Source organism: Capra hircus, chromosome 9, assembly GCF_001704415.2.
Source record: "Capra hircus breed San Clemente chromosome 9, ASM170441v1, whole genome shotgun sequence".
Classification (NCBI taxonomy): Eukaryota; Metazoa; Chordata; class Mammalia; order Artiodactyla; family Bovidae; genus Capra; species Capra hircus.
Window position 1 is genome coordinate 15,311,450 of NC_030816.1, and position 18,348 is coordinate 15,329,797.

The window sequence follows — 18,348 nt, forward strand, 5'->3', positions numbered from 1 at the left end:
TATTCTTCCAAATCCTATAGCAAGTCATTTATCTTATGTTGACATTGGGGCTATTCTCTACAACAATAATCTTGAGAAAACAGAAAATTCAGGTTGAAATCCATTAGCAGTAGCAACAACTTAATGACAGACACGTACGTGGCATGATTTTAACTACTGTGTGTTTAATAGTCCAATACTGGCAGGCCAGTAGGAAACTAAGATAAGTTTTACTAAAATTTTGCTTTTTCAAATTATGGTAAATAAAACAAAATAGTATCCAAAAAAGAATTTGTGCTCTAGTTTTTTTTTTTCAGATTTTAAAATTTCTGTCTTTTGTTTTCCCTTCAGAGTCACAAGTTAAAAAGGAAGCAAAACCAGGTAACAATATTTTATTCTTAAATAGATACAGAGCTAACGTTGCTGTTATTTTAGAACTAAAATGACACCAGTGGGGATTTACACAGTGTCTTCCACATCCTCACTGTTTTCCCTACTCCATTATTCCATATGTTTTTACAGCACTGGATTAGGTGAGAATGGCGATATTCCATAGACAAAATATCTGGAATATGGCTTTAAATGAATGTCAGCAGAGACTCCAGGTTTCAAGAGACATTTCTTAGAGTTCTTCAAAGTCTGGTGTTAGTCATATTTAATTTGTGAGTTTATTTCTGATAACACACCAGAGTCATAAAAGTCATAGACTGCTGGGAATTGAAAGGAAAGAGAAGAATTTAGCAAGCATCTGCATGAGCTAAGGAATAGTGTAAGATTCAGTTTTGATCATTTCACTGTGAGAGGCATGTAACATGACAGTTATTACCCATATTTAGTATCTGTGGAAACAGTTCAATAGACAAGATTTTCAAGTTAGTAAATGTTGAAGCTAGAATTGTGCCCATGTTTGGTCTACTCAAAACCCTGGGTAATCTCACTATGAGACTGTCCCAGACTAACAATGATTTTATTAAGAGGCAACATTGACCTAAATCAGAGCAATCTTTCCAAGTTTACATTGCTATTTAGTGTGTGTAAGTCCTAGCTCTGGTACCAACTAGCTACTCACCTGAGGCAAGTTAAAAAAAAAAAAACCCTCAGGCTTTATGGATGCTATTTCTTCATTATAATATATTTCTACATTATAATTATTATATAGCAGGATTCTAAAACAACAACAAAAACAAAAATCCAAGTCTAGATGTATATATACAATACTATATTATTCCTTTAATTCTCACCAGAACTTACTTGACAACTCTTCATAAACTTGAGCCTCGTTTCTCTTATAAAAAATATATCTTTTTAATGTACCAAGGTTTAAAAATGCCAAACTACTGTCTTATGATTTATTTTCCTAAGTATGTTTATTGGCTGCAGATGAGTGTTACCCAGTATAAATATTTTGCATTTTGTCTTTTTTTTTTTTTTAATCAGAAGACCAATACCATTTAAAACTTCTGTTTAGGTCTAGTACTATTTAGAACTTTCATTTATTATTATAAATACTATAATTTAGCAGGCAAAATTAATTGATTTTTTGTATTATAAATGTTTATGTTCTAGCTTCATCTGAAAAAGCTCAAATACACAGTATGTATCTTTATTTTATCTATAAAGCTAATATAGAATTTTAACAAAAAATTAATTAAGTATTTTAATAATATATATGCAATATATGCCTAAGTATTTGTGCTTTACTATGGCCTATGTTTTGGAAATTATAGGTGTTTAAATATAAGTAAGAAATCTTGGTATATTGTTGTCATGCAACCAAAACCTTAAAGTTTTTTATCTAAACTAGGATGACATGAAAATTGAGGAACAGTTCTTCTCCATAGGCACGTTTGTTCAAATCGGTCAATTATTTTCTACTTAACAAATCACTGGACCATTTCACAGAGAAAATTCATGTTAATTCATATGTTAAATTAACCATATGTTAAATTCACCATATGTTAATTTGTAAAGCTTCTAAATATCCAATTGACTTCCCCGGTAGCTCAGGTGGTAAAGAATCCTTCTGCAATGCAGGAGACCCCAGTTGGATTCCTGGATGGGGAAGTTCCCCTGGAGAAAGGATAGGCTACCCACTCCAGCATTCTTGGATTCCCCTTATGGCTCAGCGGGAAACGAATCTGCCTGCATGTGGGAGACCTGGGTCCAGTCCCTAGGTCAGGAAGATCCTCTGGAGAAGGGAATGGCAACCCACTCCAGTATTCCTGCCTGGAAAATTCCATGGACAGGGGACAGGGTTACTGGTGGGCTGCAGTCCATGGGGTTGCAAAGAGTACAACTGTTAGTCACGACTAAGTGACTAACACACACATCCAAAAATATTTTCTTTTTATTATTTTCAGAACAAGACACAGTGAAACCAGAAAAGGCTGTTTCTCATGGTAAACCAGGTATTTTTCAGGTGGTATTTGTAGTATCAAATTGTCTCCCAGTGTTCTAATTTTAGCAGCATGATGAGCTTAGAGTCAAATTTAAAGTTATTAGAAAAGATTCATGTGTTAAGTCACTCAGCTTCTAATTTTCATCATCTTCACAGTGTTTTGTTTTGGTTTCTTTTTTGTGCTGAGAGAACTTGGCCTGCTAGATATAACTAGATAGCTCATGATCTTTTCCTATCAGAAACTTAGCTTAGCACAAAGACCATTTTGCCAGCATTCATTTGAATGCTGAATGCCCATTCAGTTTAATGGGCTCTATATTTTGTTTTGCTTTGTTCTGTTTGGGGCAAGACATCCCTAGAAAACTTGTAATTCAGAATGGCCCATTCAAACATGATCATCTTCAATTCCAAAAATCTCAAGAAAAGGAAATAAAAAAGAAAGCAGTTTCTTCCTGCTTCTAATCCTTCTTCCTTCTTTCCTTCATTTTTGCCTCCCTTCCTTTCTTCTTATTCCTAGTTTTACACTTTACAGAAAGTGGAGGTAAGCCAATGGGTTCTGCTCATAAAAAGAAATAGAAAAATTACCAAGACTAGTTTAATCATTAGTTTTTATTTAAGAATAGAAACTTTATTTAAATTTTAATTTAACCCAATTAAACATGAATTTAATTTTGAGGTTGTAGCAATTCCCAGTTTTTCTGTAGAACATGGTCCTTTACTCTAGGCTGAATTGTCTACCTGACATTGTGAATATGGTTAGGTCAGAATCTTTAAAAAGGTAAAAACACCTTCTCCAAACATATCTTAGGAAACTTCTGCTTATATTTTTAAGATTTTACTTTAGAAAATCTGTTTCAGTCGATTTGAGTCGCTAGAAATAAGGAAAGCAGAGCCTGACTGTGGGGCGGTAAGAAAAGCAGTCTGTACTGACATAAGCAAAACTTTAGAAACAACTTTTAGAACCTTCTGATATCATGAATAATAAACCCTGTGTCTTTATTGTCCCGAATGACACCCATTTTTGAGATGAAATCCTGAGAGCAGGAGAGAGTTTCATCTCTGCGTATCTAACAAAGGCATTCCCCTCTAGCCACATCTTTTATTTCAGTAATCATGTTCATACTCTAAATTCTGTTTCCAAGTGAAACTTTCCAATTAGAATATTTCACTGATTTATTCCCACTGCTGAATACTTGAAAAGCTTAATTTTATATAGAACCTTTATTCTAATCCCTTTACTTTGATCCAAATCTCTTTAACTATGTCTACAAAAATCTACAGCACAGAAGACACCCCATAAATATACCACCTTTGCCCTTCCCCATCTTTGTGACATAAAAACTTGGGTCTTCAGGCTAGTGCTGGCTTCTCAGGGAGGTGTCTTGCTCACGAAAGATAAATTGTTTTTTCCTATTCTTATTCAATAATGAAAAGGGATTGTGTGTTTCATGTGTACTCCTGTATAGACAAATGCAGTGAAATGCAGTGAAGGCAAAGAATGCAGTGTACTTTGATTAGGGGTTAGGGGACCATTTGAATTAGAAAAAGTTTTGTGGCAAGAAACTTGCAAAGGACATCTGCAGCTGGACAGATTTTCTTTGTGCTCCCATCCAATTTGAATAAAAGATATCACTTGTTTAATTGAGAAAACAGCTAAGGTTGTCTCGGTATTGGTGTTATTTCAATACAAAATATCACGGTTGAAATGTGTCACTGTTTTGAACTGATGCATTTAAAATGTCCACTGTGTTAACTCTTTTCCTCTCACAGATGAAAAAGTTGTCAAGCATGTAAAAGCTACCACGATAGAAAAAACAAGTAAATACACTGCTTCAAATTTTTCTTCTATGTATCAGTTTTGTGTTATGTTGGTATGCACACACACACATCTTCACTGGAGTGTGAGCACTTTATGTCATAAGTTCTAAGATTCTAGGTTCTTATAAATAACTGAAAGATATATTCAATAAAAATTAACAGTGAAAAACTAGAGTGACATAACTTTACTTTTTTTTAATGTGATTGACCTAAGCTTACATATAATTTGCAAGGAAAGCTATGCATGCATTGATTATCCTGTTCTATTAGGTGTTTAATCTCACTTTCAAACCACATTTTCTCCAGTTTTAAAATCACAAAAATCTGTCTGCTGTTCATATATGAGATGGAATAATTTTCATTCATGAGAACTTCATAGAGACTATATGTGATTATATAATGTTTTAAAATCTGCCTTGAAAAATGATCAACAGAATATATAATATCAACTCATCATTTAATGTGAGAGAAAAAAAAGGAAATGTACATACTCTTTCATTTCTGGAGTTCTGTCCTAAAAGGATGAACAAAAGTAAGTTTTCATCTCAGCTGACATCTTAAAAGACTGAATCGCCTCCATTTGATCCCAAAATGAAAATGCTACTACCTTGGCCATGAATAGAGTCCTATTTCTTACTAAAAATCTTTCCAAAGGAAAAGGACTATGAAGCAATTTCTTTCTTTTAACAGATAATCATGATAATCAGGGTTCAAGTATAGTTCTCAGAGGAAAATATAATAGAATTCAGGAGAGAACTAATTATTTATAGAAATTGTGAACTATTATTTCTTTAGAAAGAAATCTCATAAGGCTATTTTCACACTACCTCATATGACCATTATACTGTATCCCAATTATTGCTTAAGCTTATAATTTTGGCTAGCATTCATTTAATTTTCACCCTAATGTGTTAATTGGAGAAGGAAATGGCAACCCACTCCAGTACCCTTGCCTGGAAAATCCCGTGGACAGAAGAGCTTGGTATGCTACAATTCATGGGGTCACCAAGAATCAGACACAACTGAGCAACTTCATTCACTCACTCACTCAATGTGTTAATATGACCCCTTGAGTATCTCATTTAGTTATATGGGTATTTGGAGATTATGAAGAAACTAGCCCAATGTATTTGTGTCTCAAATATATAGATTGGTTCAAATTTTACACAGAAGTTTGTGCATCTTAGTTTTCAATAAGCAGTGTGATTAACATATTTGCTGACAGTGAAGTAACAGTGTTCAGAGAGAATGAATGAATCTTAAGGAGAACTTAAAATGAAGTAACAAATACAGATGCCAAAGAGTTATTTTTTCCATAGTTTGTATTCATCATATGTCACTTGTTTTCTTTCATTCTCCACAGTCAAACCCAAACCAACAAGTAAGAGATGAAAATAAAATCTGAAAACTATTACTTGGCAATTTCAGCTTTTACAATATGCTTATTTTTCCCAATTGTTATTTTTAGTTTTGCTTAATGCTAAAGTACTTCTGTAGGTGATAAATTACTGTTATTGCTATGGCTTTGATTTAACACCTTTGTCTTTCACTACTAATTAATAATGCACTATAATCATATGGAAAAAAATCTATGGAAATTGTATTACTAATACTAAAAGAGTGAGACTACACAAGCTATAAATAACACTAAGAAGCTAGAATAAATGGGCTATCTTTTAACATACGTAATGAATGATAAAAGAAAATAAAATAATATACACTTTTTGGTGTTATGAAGCACCTACTATTTTTAATTTGTTTGCTTTAAGCAGCATTAATTATGTTAGGTAATCTTTGGTATTATTGTTTTTCATAATTTTATAAATTATTAAATTTTGCCACTTTTTAATTAAAACCATGGAATTTTCTTATGAGCATATATTTTAAAGATCATCCATTTCATTGCTCAGGAGTGATACAGATGTTACAGGTGTAGAGAGTTATAAAAGTGACCAATGGTCTCAGAAAAGCGTGAACATTTGCCCATTGTCACAGTAGTAAATATTCAGAATTATGATATTGGCTGTTGAATGATAAGTATTTGTGAAACAGAGACTTAGATGAAGGTATGAGTGAATATATGTCAAATGTTCTCTGGATCAGTTATGAAAAATGAATTGACAAGATCCAAAGATAGATTTGGTGAGGACAGGTAAGAGGTCATATTAGTGATTCAGGAGATAAAGTGAAATATATGGAGCCTAAATAGAATGTATTTACCTCCTAGAACTTATTGCATGTATTTTGAATGCAGTATAAAATATATATAGTTTATATTATTTTTACTTTATTATACTTTTGAAGTACTATTATTATCACAGTTTTAATAACTTGAATATTGGCTTATTTTATTGTGCATGCTTATATAATGTTAACATTTATGCAGTTTTAAGATCATGGAAGTTCATTCTTGAATGCTATCAATCCTTACTTTACAAATATCCAATTAAATCTTATGAAACATAGATCCCACAGTTCCCCACCCACTTCACTGTTGGTGCAAGATGATGGGGAGAAAATAATATTGCTTGTGGAGAATCTCCAAATTCAGGCTGAGGGAAGGAAAGGACAGGTAAACCAGAACATCTCAGGGATAACAAACCTGGGGTTGATTAGTAAGAACTAGCGCTTGGCAGTGATCTATTCTATTTCCACATAATCTTAACTCCATTCAAAATATCCTACTCTAAATGGCTTTATTTGAAATTCTACTTCTGATGAAAGAAAGATATCTCCTAAAATTTACTTTAATTCAAATATTTTTCAAAGGTCTGAGAATATTAAGTACATGTTGTGGTTCCAGTTGTCATGTCCTAGATTTAGCTGAGATTCTGTGAGAGTTCTAACTGAACCTAAAATGAGAGGGTAGTCCAGGAAAATGAAAATACAAAGTGTGATACTTTCTGGAATAAGGCAAGTTTAGGTTAAATTGGAGAAGGAAATGGGAACCCACTCCAGTGTTCTTGCCTGGAGAATCCCAGGCACGGAGGAGCCTGGTAGGCTTTCATCTATGGGGTCGCATAGACTCGGACATGACTGAAGCGACTTAGCAGCAGCAGCACGTTAAATTTTCAATAAGAAACAAATGACCGGTACCAAATTGCTTCTGTCCTGCCAAGAAGGGACCTAGAAGAAGTCAGAGAGGTAAAAAGGAAGCTTATAAAATGCCAAGACAAATATCATCTGCTTTAAAATATCTCCAAAGAATGACTCAAGCTTCAGCAAAGAAAGAAAAATCCTCCTACAATTATTCTCCTTTTTGTCATATTCTATCCTCTTCTTATACCAAGAGGGCTAACATCTTCAAAGTATCTTACAGGATGCCCTGAGAATGAACCTGATCTTGTTTATAACATGTTTCCATGGCAATATGCTATCCGTGTTCCAAGTTACATGCAAATGACTTTGGGAGCATGCTTCCCATACAAACTGAGGATTACCTCCAAATATATAGATAAGAAATGCTTGCTACACAAACAATCTACAGACTGTGAGTTAATTCTTATTTCTCTCTCTAGAAAAAGCTGAACATCAAGGAAAAGAATCTCCATCTATAAAAACAGGTGATTTTGCCTTTTTGGTTTGCATTCTGTCTCAATTCACTGTTTCTTTACCTTTGAAAATAAAACCAAAACATACAAGCACTTTTCAATTTCTTTCCTGGTAATGTTTAGTCTTGTGATTTTGTAATAGAATCTAGTTTATCTTACATAAGGGCTATGGTAGTGTTGATAAGCAGTTTGCTAAATATTATAACCAATATATATGGAATGCTAAGCATTCTATTATAATACAGCTGTGTTAATGTAATAGTATTTGCTTTCATGGTTCACAAGATCCTTCCAAAATATTCAGTGTTTTACTGATGCCAGTACTGACATCATTTATCATACTGGTAAGGTTGACTCGGGCTCCCCAGATGGTGCAGTGGGAAAGAATCTGCCTGACAGTGCAGGAGACACAAGGGACATGGGTTTGATCCCTTGGTCAGAAAGATCCCCTGGAGTAGGAAATGGCACCCACTCCAATATTCTTGCCTGGAGAATCCCATGGACAGAGGAGCCTGGTGGGCTACAGTCCATGGGGTCATAAAGAGTCAGACATGACTGAGCATGAGCATGAATGTTGAGTCACTGTTGATGTACTGTAAAATATCATATCTAACTGTACATATTATATTTCACTGAAAATTAATCATGGATTTCAACTTGGTATAATTTCTTTAAATAGAAACCATCCAATTCTATAATAGCTTAATACTTTTAAAACTGTAATTCAATTTTTAAAATATATAATAGTTGGCATGGTTCAACAATAAGGCATACAGGAGGTTCACTGCAAAAATAAGCTTCCCTCCTCCCCTTCTTTTCCTGTTTTACCAGCTCCCATTTTCCAAGTATCCAATAATGTTTGATAGGTAATCATTGTTATTTTTTAATGTATCCCTCTAGCAATATATGTAAAAGACATATACATATAAACATGTGCTTATTCACTCAGTCATGCCCATCTCTTTGCGACCCCATGGACTGCATCCCGCCAGGCTGCTCTGTCCATGGGGATTCTCTAGGGAAGAATACTGGAGTGGTTTGCCATGCCCTTCTCCAGGGGATGTTCCCAATCCAGAGGTTGAACCCAGGCCTCCCACACTGCAGGCAGATTCTTTACCAGTTGAGCCACCAGGGAAGCCCACATATACACACATACCTGCATACAGATTTGCTTCCCTGGTAGCTCAGCTGTGTAGAGTCTACATGCAATGTAGGAGACCCAGGTTCAATTCCTGGGTCTGGAGGATCCCCTGGAGAAGTGATAGTCTATAAATTATATATACATGTACATATAAATATATATATATATATATATATAAAACTCACCTTTTCTACACAAGTCATGATAAACTATAAATAGCTCTTTCCCTAGATTTTTCTGTTTAAGAGTGTGTTTGAAGATTTTTCTATATCAGTACACAAAGCATTTCTTAATTTAGTATTCTATTGTATTGTTATACACTGTTTACTTAACTAGTCTCTGATTGAAGTATATTTAAGTTATCTGACAAGCTTTCTTTAATGATATACAATTATAAATATAATTATCTGTCTAGTTTTTTAAATTTATCTTTAGGGTAAAAATTCCTTAAATATTTTAGTGAAATGTTATATGTAATTTTTATAGGTTTCTCTAATTGTTCTCTAAAAATTGTATTAACTTATATTTCCTCTGTTAATGAATTAATTTAATTTTGGATGATTCAAATTCTTCACAATCATCAAGAAATATTTAGTTATTTATTAATAAATAGTTATTTGCATGTAAGACTGCATAATTAATGCTTTTAGTTAATTTCAGAGGACAAAGCATATCTGAGAAACAAATCATGTATTTGGATGGCATAGTTTTGTGTTTTTCACCAACAATTCACTAATTTTTCGTGAGATTTTATAAAGTCAGCTTCTACATTCAAAAGACTGGATTGGAAAAGTTTAAATAGTTAATATTAATTAGTATTAATATGTTCTGAAAGGACAATAGCAGAATGTATCTTTTATGCCACTCAGGAACAGTAAGGAGTTCAGATTATCTTAAGCATTCATTTTGCATCAGATGAAATATGAGACTTTACAAAGATAGAGATCAAGAAGATCCTATACTTTGAAGTTTTATTGGAATATGGAATTCATTAGAACATGATTTTTAAATTGCTCAAATTGCATTGCCTATTGCTCATTTTAATATGTTTAGCCTTTTCTTATTTTAACTCAAACAGAATTATGAAATATAAAAGTCTAATATTTTACTTATAGCCAGAAAATGACCTTTTCTTTTCTTTCTTTATCTTTTTTTTTTTTACTTTTTAGACAAACCAAAACCAACTCCAAGTAAGTGTACCATACTAAAATTTTAAGAATTTTCTATTTAAGTATTTTAATTTTATAATTTCTTTAAATTGTACCTGCAGTAAAATTTATTGTGGTATGTTTATTAATGCAGTAGCTATTATGACATTACCTACATAAATGATTCCTATTGACAAAGAATAGTGTGTATTTTATTCATTAATATTTGAACATATATTTGAGTGTCAAGTACACTATAGCAGATTATGTGAGGGAATGCCTAAAATGACTTCTGTTGTCATTATCTGTATAATTAATGCAATTACCTTAACTAATACTGTCCACAAAAAAAGAAAAAAGAACAAAAAAAACGTGGTTCCATTTCTCTTTTAAGTACTTCAGTTGTTCGTTAGAATATATTGAATAAATACAGTATGGAGGTTCCTCTTATAGTCATTGCTGAGTTAAAACAAGCTTAGAACACATAATACCCATGTTCAATTATTTAATCTTAATATATTAGCTTTTTATTCTCATATTTCTTCAAAAGCTAAAGATGAGTTGTTTTAGTGGTTCAGAATAAATGTTTTATTTTAACATTTCAGGCAATAGTAAAAAGGAATAATTGTTTAAATGTATGAAAAAATGAAAATGTATGAAATTATATAAAAATGAAATTGTATGTTTAATACTATTAAATTATGACCTTGACATTACCCTGGGGGTAAATATTTACATTTCAATCAAGAGTGTAACTAGAAGTTGTGTCTAAAGATTTTCAATGCCAAGGACTAACCTGGTTCCTTAAAAGTGTCATGATAGATTTCTCGTGAATACATTTATGATTTTCTTCTGAATGGATTCAATGCCAGTGTTAAACATTAAATGTTGCCTTTGGGTTGGCAAAAATATCTAATATATGTCTGTGTAAGTGCTACTAATATGAACGTTATTACAAAAATTAAGGGCTGAAAGTCAAAACTAGATTACTAGATAAGAAATATCACCATAATTATTTGCAAATGCAGTTTTGTTTATAAAACATTATTCATTATATATATCTGTTCTTATAAAACAGGCTGATCCTATCCTATCAGTTTTATAGGAAATACTATCATTTGAACGAATTTGTATGGATATATTTTTTAAAGCATATTTTAAAAAAATAATTGGTCTTTGAATTTCCTGAAGGAGCATTATCATAGGTTAAAGACAAGTAAATAACATTTTTGTATTTTGTCTCACTACTCTGACTGTAGTCATTATGAGTTGAGATTATTTTTGTGATATTTTAAAATCTCATCTCACAACCCTACTCATTGCACTAACTCCTTTTTATACATGAAGTTGCTTTATAAAAAGTTAATGAATGAATGCGTGCAGGCACATGTTCAAATCATGTTGAAAGTTTATGTAATGGAGATTTATAATTTGTAATTGAGAAAACTACCCAAATGTCTTCAAACTGATTCATTCTACCATGTATGAATAGACTATTTACTATTAATGTATATAGGGGTTCTATTTCTAGAATAGATACCAGTTGTGTTTTCAGAAATATTAGTTACCAACGTATCTCTTTGCCATTTTGAGGATGTGTCTATTGTCACTACTTTTGGAATTAATACAAAATAACATAAAGATGAAGTTCAGTTGTCTGCTACTGAGAAAACAAAATTATTATTTCCTTTTATTTTTCTTCCTTTTTTCTATTATTTTTTTTTCTAAAGAGGAAACACCAGAAGTAACAGAATCAGGTAAATATTTGCTTACCCAGAGGAGGCAACATAGATCTATAGGAATACTATTTAAATTTGAATCTCTATATAGCTGTGTAACATTTGGGAAAATCCATTAACAGCTCAGATTCCCAGTTTACTCATCTATAGAATAGACATAATGACTTTCCAAAAGGCTTGTAATAAGTATGAAATGAAATAACATATATAACACTCCCACTACATGCTTGGTTGTTACTCATTAAATATTGGTGTCCTTCTTACTCTTGTCTGATAAATATAGTTAAAGAAAAGCATCAGTCAGTCAAAACTCTGGTTTAAAAAGGATGTGTCTACATTTTTCTCAGAGATATATTGTGACTCTTACATTGTTTTTACTCAACAGTTAATTTATTGAGTATTCATAGCACTAATCAAATTTTCATTTCCGAAAGGTAACAACAGAAAATGTGAATTTTTTTTTTGTTGCTAGTTTAAACTTATTAATAAATGCATGGCTTACTCTACCTTTACTCTAAAGCATGTACAAAAAAAAAACAAACAGGAAACAAAAGGAGGGGGTTGTGCTTTATAAAGCCAAATAACCAAGGATAACAGAAATGTACATGTTCTTACACAAAGGAGGGAGACTTTATCTTCACATCTTTAAAAGTAGAACTTTGACCCTCTTTCACTTACGGGATTAAGTTTCATCTGCAAATATTTACTCCAAAACTGAGTAAGAAAATTATGTTTTTAAGCCAATGGTTTATTGTTATTTTTTCCCCCCTAGCAAAAAAGAAAATTGAAAAATCTGAAAAGGAAAGTAAAGGTAAATACATTTTAAGGCATGTATATCAAATTAGTGATAAAAGCACAGGAATCAAAAATATGCAATTATACAAATTATATCACTTAAAAAAGCAATTCATGAAAATATGGACATTGGTTTTAAAGCGTATATCAGAATCGAAGCTATTTAGAGTGTTATTCATGTGAGGAGTGTAGTACTGCATTATTATTAGATATCTAAAGGGAACAGGAACTGAGATCTTAAAGCAAACTCCATTATTGCTATATATAACTCCTGAATTGTAAATATTGACTGCAAAATATGTAATTTCAAGCTTAGAAAGACCTTTGAATAAATATGTATATGACTCTACCATTTTATCTCTATAGAAAAAGCAGAAATGAGACATCTTAAAGAAGAAAAAGGTAATTTTAAAAAGTTCAAAAGTTCCTGAAGTCAGAATATTTTGACTAAATATGTATATGACTCTTTCATTTTATCTCTATAGAAAAAGCAGAAATGAGACATCTTAAAGAAGAAAAAGGTAATTTTTAAAAGCTTAAAAGTTCCTGAAGTCAAAATATTTTGAATAAATATGTATATGACTCTGTCATTTTATCTCTATAGAAAAAGCAGAAATGAGACATCTTAAAGAAGAAAAAGGTAATTTTTAAAAGCTTAAAAGTTCCTGAAGTCAAAATATTTTGTTTTTTTTTGTTTTTTTTTAATTTTAATTTTTTATTTTTTTTTTTAAATTTTAAAATCTTTAATTCTTACATGCGTTCCCAAACTTGAACCCCCCTCCCACCTCCCTCCCCACAACATCTCTCTGGGTCATCCCCATGCACCAGCCCCAAGCAAGCTGCACCCTACGTCAGACATGGACTGGCGATTCAATTCTTACATGACAGTATACATGTTAGAATTCCCATTCTCCCAAATCATCCCACCCTCTCCCTCTCCCTCTGAGTCCAAAAGTCTGGTATACACATCTGTGTCTTTTTTCCTGTCTTGCATACAGGGTCGTCATTGCCATCTTCCTAAATTCCATATATATGTGTTAGTATACTGTATTGGTGTTTTTCTTTCTGGCTTACTTCACTCTGTATAATTGGCTCCAGTTTCACCCATCTCATCAGAACTGATTCAAATGAATTCTTTTTAACGGCTGAGTAATACTCCATTGTGTATATGTACCACAGCTTTCTTATCCATTCATCTGCTGATGGACATCTAGGTTAAAATATTTTGAATAAATATGTATATGACTCTGTCATTTTCTCTATAGAAAAAGCAGAAATGAGACATCTTAAAGAAGAAAAAGGTAATTTTTAAAAGTTTAAAAGTTCCTGAAGTCAAAATATTTTGAGTCAAAATGTATTTATTTCAGTTTTAAAGAAAACTTTTCTTTATGCACACTATGATTGCTGGCCTGATTAAAAGAAGAAAAGTGGTAAATAATCAGAGCATGCGATGATGACGGTGTCAAAGGAGCAATGGCTGGCAGGCCGCTCCTACAGTGTGCAGTCGTGTGTTGGGTCATTGGTGAGAAACTGGTTAGAAGCTGCATTGCGATGCTGCTTTTTTATCTTAACTTTAGTTTTATTTATTTAGGAAACTACAAAATATAATACAATAACCACTGATTTCCATGTTTAGTCATCTAAAAACCTTACAAAGGCCTTAATCATCAGAGAAATATTCTGTCGAGTCAGGAGGAAAGCATTCTTAGACATACCGAAAAGATTGTTAATAACAAAAGAAGACACTTTTCTGGTTTATACCTAAATTCAATTAATCAACATTACCCATTGTCCATGGACTCAGATTCATTTAAATACCCTGTAATCACTGAGTTCATGTCATATCTCTGTTTATGCAGATACAACAATCTCTTCAGCTAACATTTATTTTTCTTAGGCATTAGCAGAAGAGAAAACTTTTAAAACACCTTGAGAAAATATTTACAACATTTAAATTATTCTCATGTTGCTAAAGCTTAGAGTTGAAGTGAGCCAAATTTTTTTATGAAGATTTGCTCTAAAAGTTCATATTTTAATTTACATTTTCTTTTTTATACAGTGCCAACAAGAAAAGAAAGTCTTCAGTTACACAATGTAACAAAAGGTAATCTTGACCTTTGTAAATCCTCAAATGCTGTGTTGATGTGGAGATGCCTGAATTATGTTGGTGCTTAATATTAACACTAAATTTTCTAAAGCAAGAAAGTCTAGCTGTTTATACAATTCTAACAGCAGGGGAAGTGGACAGGTAGGAAATCAAACAGAATGCTTACACTTCAGTGGAAAACTAGGTAATGTGAAGAAACAGAAACTATTAATAACATAAACATTCATTAGCTATCCCAGTACTTATCAGAAGGAAACATTTATTATTGCAAGAAGACTTTCCCAACATGACTGCATTCAACGATGATAGAGTAGTAAAAAGAGAAGGAGCCAATAGTCCATTTATCTGCAACTACATAAAATATAACTAATATCATGAATATAGTTTTATTATTTATAAGTCGATCTTTGAAATTAATTCAACATAGATACAAAGTAGATAATAGAGGGCAGATGCTAGCATGCACATGACAGGCAGGTGTTCTTCACCCGAAATGAGAGTGACCTGTTTTGGTGATATCATCATAAAACTGTAAGAGTATAACTGAATTACTTAGTCTGGGTCATAAAATTTTAGATGAATCTAATTAATTCAAAATGTAACAAAACATAAATACTTTAGATTTTTAAATGCTAAGTAAACATGCCATAATTAAACAAGAATTTTCATTCAGAGTAAATATAGATCTCTAGTCTGTGTGTATACTGGGAGTATGGAGCAGGAGGAATCTAGTTTTTCACTGGTCCCTGTTGCTACTTACTGTAATGTGTATACCTGAAATGGTGGGACATATTTAGACACAATTTTTAGTGATATTAAGGTGTAACATTTAGCGTAAGAGAGCAAGTCAGATTTGTAAAATGATATAAGAATGCAACTATTATACTGGAAATTTCTCCAAAAACATTGTATCTTTTAAGATACTTAGCCAGAAAAATGAAAAGTAATGTATTACTTTGAAAACACACAGCTATAGCCTTTCCTATTATTAATTCAATTTCCATCTTAGTATAGACCCAGTGATTGTTCACAGTTTAAAGTTGAGTTAATGTTAGGTGAAGGAAGTCTAACCTCTAGGAGTGTTTACCTGATAGAGACAGGAGTTGGCTCCAAGTGGGTTTGGTGTCAAAGACTTAAGCCCATTCAATCACATTTTAATATCCTACCACTCTGTGGTAGGCGAATATAAGGGAAAGCTTTCTACCAATAAGAGCAGGCCAAGGATAAAATGTGCTTCCCTGGTGGCTCAGACAGTAAAGAATCTGCCTGCAGTGTGGGAAACCTGTGTTTAATCCCTGAGTTGGGAAGGTCCCCTGGAGGAGGGCATGGCAACCCACTCCTATACTCTTGTCTGGAGAACCCCCAGGGACAAAGGAGCCTGTCCAGCTACAGTTTCATTTTCAAAGACAAAAGGCACCCCACTTTGTCCCCAAGGAAGTGGTCTATTAGTGCTGACTAGAGGGCAGCTGTCCAAATGATTCTAGGGATTTGGACACTGGATGGATGCTCCTTTCTTACTGTATTCTGTGAGTCTGTTGCTAAGATCTTCATATTATGAATACATGGCAGGAAAAAAATTATTACATGTGAAAAAAATAAGGGATTTGATTTAGGTCATACCTGAATGGTCTAGTGGTTTTTCCCACTTTCTTCAATTTAAGTTGAATTGGGCAATAGGAGTTCATGATGTGAGCCACAGTCAGCTCCCGGTCTTGTTATTGCTGACTGTATAGAGCTTCTCCATCTTTGGCTGCAAAGAATATAATCAATCTGATTTCGGTGTTGACTATCTGGTGATGTCCATATGTAGAGTCTTCTCTTGTGTTGTTAGAAAAGGGTGATTGTTATGACCAGAACGTTCTCTTGGCAAAACTCTATTAGCCTTTCCCTGCTTCATTCTGTACTCCAAGGCCAAACACTCCAGGTGTTTCTTGACTTCCTACTTTTGCATTCCAGTCCCCTATAATGCAAAGGACATCTTTTTTGGGTGTTAGTTCTAAAAGGTCTTGGAGGTCTTCATAGAAACATTCAACTTCAGCTTCTTCAGCGTTACTGGTCGGGGCATAGACTTGAATTACCATGATAAAGATATACCCATTTGAATGCAGAGTTCCAAAGAATAGCAAGGAGAGATAAGAAAGCCTTGCTCTGTGATCAATGCAAAGAAATAGGGGAAAACAATAGAATGGGAAAGACTAGAGATCTCTTCAAGAAAATTAGAGATACCAAGGGAACATTTCATGTAAAGATGGGCTCAATAAATGACAGAAATGGTAGGGACCTAACAGAAGCAGAAGATATTAAGAAGAGATGGCAAGAATACACAGAAGAACTGTACAAAAAAGATCTTCATGACCTAGATAATCACTATGGTGTGATCACTCACCTAGAGCCAGACATCCTGGAATGCAAAGTCAAGTGGGCCTTAGAAAGCATCACTACGAACAAAGCTTGTGGAGGTGATGGAATCCCAGCTGAGCTATTTGAAATCCTAAAAGACAATGCTGTGAAAGGGCTGCACTCAATATGCCAGCAAATTTGGAAAACTCAGCAGTGGCCACAGCACTGGAAAAGGTCAGTTTTCATTCCAATCCCAAAGAAAGGCAATGCCAAAGAATGCCCAAACTACTGCACAGTTGCACTCATCTCACATACTAGTAAAGTAATGCTCAAAATTCTCCAGGCCAGGCTTTAGCAATGCATGAACCATGAACTTCAGATTTTCAAGCTGGTTTTAGAAAAGGCAGAGGAACCAGAGATCAAATTGCCAACATCCACTGGATCATTGAGAAAGCAAGAGAGTTCCAGAAAAACATCTATTTCTGCTTTATTGACTATGCGAAAGCCTTTGACTGTGTGGATCACAATAAACTGTGGAAAATTCTGAAAGAGATGGGAATACCAGACCACGTGACCTGCCTCTTGAGAAACCTGTATGCAGGTCAGGAAGCAACAGTTAAAACTGGACATGGAACAACAGACTGGTTCCAATTAGGAAAAGGAGTACGTCAAGGCTGTATATTGTCACCCTGCTTATTTAACTTCAATGCAGAGTACATCATGAGAAACGCTGGCCTGGAAGAGCACAAGCTGGAATCAAGATTGCCAGGAGTAATATCAATAACCTCAGATATGCATATGACACCACCCTTATGGCAGAAAGTGAAGAACTAAAAAGCCTCTTGATTTAACTGAAAGAGGAGAGTGAAAAAGTTGACCTAAAGCTCAACATTCAGAAAACTGAGATCATGGTATCCGGACCCATTACTTCGTGGCAAAGAGAAAGGGAAACAGTGGAAGCAGTGTCAGACTTTATTTTTGGGGCTCCAAAATCAATGCAGATGGTGATTGCAGCCATGAAATTAAAAGATGCTTACTGCTTGGACGGAAAGTTATGATCAGCCTAGACTAGACAGCATATTAAAAAGCAGAGACATTATTTTGCCAACAAGATCCATCTAGTCAAGGCTATGGTTTTTACAGTAGTCATGTATGGATGTGAGATTTGGACTATAAAGAAAGCTGAGCACTGAAGAATTGATGCTTTTGAACTGTGGTGTTGGAGAAGACTCTTGAGAGTCCCTTGGACTACAAAGAGATCCAACCAGTCCATCCTAAAGGAGATCAGTCCTGGGGGTTCATTAGAAGGACTGATGTTGAAGCTGAAACTCC

The 18,348-nt window shown here is 33.6% G+C and overlaps 1 protein-coding gene across 32 annotated transcripts in view; it reads left to right on the top strand.

Annotated features, from left to right (window-relative positions):
- Positions 1–18,348, top strand: part of TRDN (triadin) — a 407,610-nt gene that overhangs the window by 364,280 nt on the left and 24,982 nt on the right. For 6 of the 32 annotated variants that reach the window (XM_018052981.1, XM_018052982.1, XM_018052985.1 and 3 more), the window contains exons 27-38: positions 331–360; positions 1,546–1,572; positions 2,340–2,387; positions 2,895–2,918; positions 4,148–4,195; positions 5,559–5,576; positions 7,714–7,758; positions 10,057–10,077; positions 11,766–11,792; positions 12,547–12,585; positions 12,936–12,971; positions 14,629–14,673. In XM_018052981.1, coding sequence (XP_017908470.1) covers positions 331–360; positions 1,546–1,572; positions 2,340–2,387; positions 2,895–2,918; positions 4,148–4,195; positions 5,559–5,576; positions 7,714–7,758; positions 10,057–10,077; positions 11,766–11,792; positions 12,547–12,585; positions 12,936–12,971; positions 14,629–14,673 — 408 coding nt within the window. Of the gene's footprint in view, positions 1–330; positions 361–1,545; positions 1,573–2,339; positions 2,388–2,894; positions 2,919–4,147; positions 4,196–5,558; positions 5,577–7,713; positions 7,759–10,056; positions 10,078–11,765; positions 11,793–12,546; positions 12,586–12,935; positions 12,972–13,052; positions 13,091–13,171; positions 13,210–13,834; positions 13,871–14,628; positions 14,674–18,348 lie in introns of those variants that run through there. The other 26 variants (XM_018052961.1, XM_018052962.1, XM_018052966.1 and 23 more) reach the window with 19 other exon arrangements.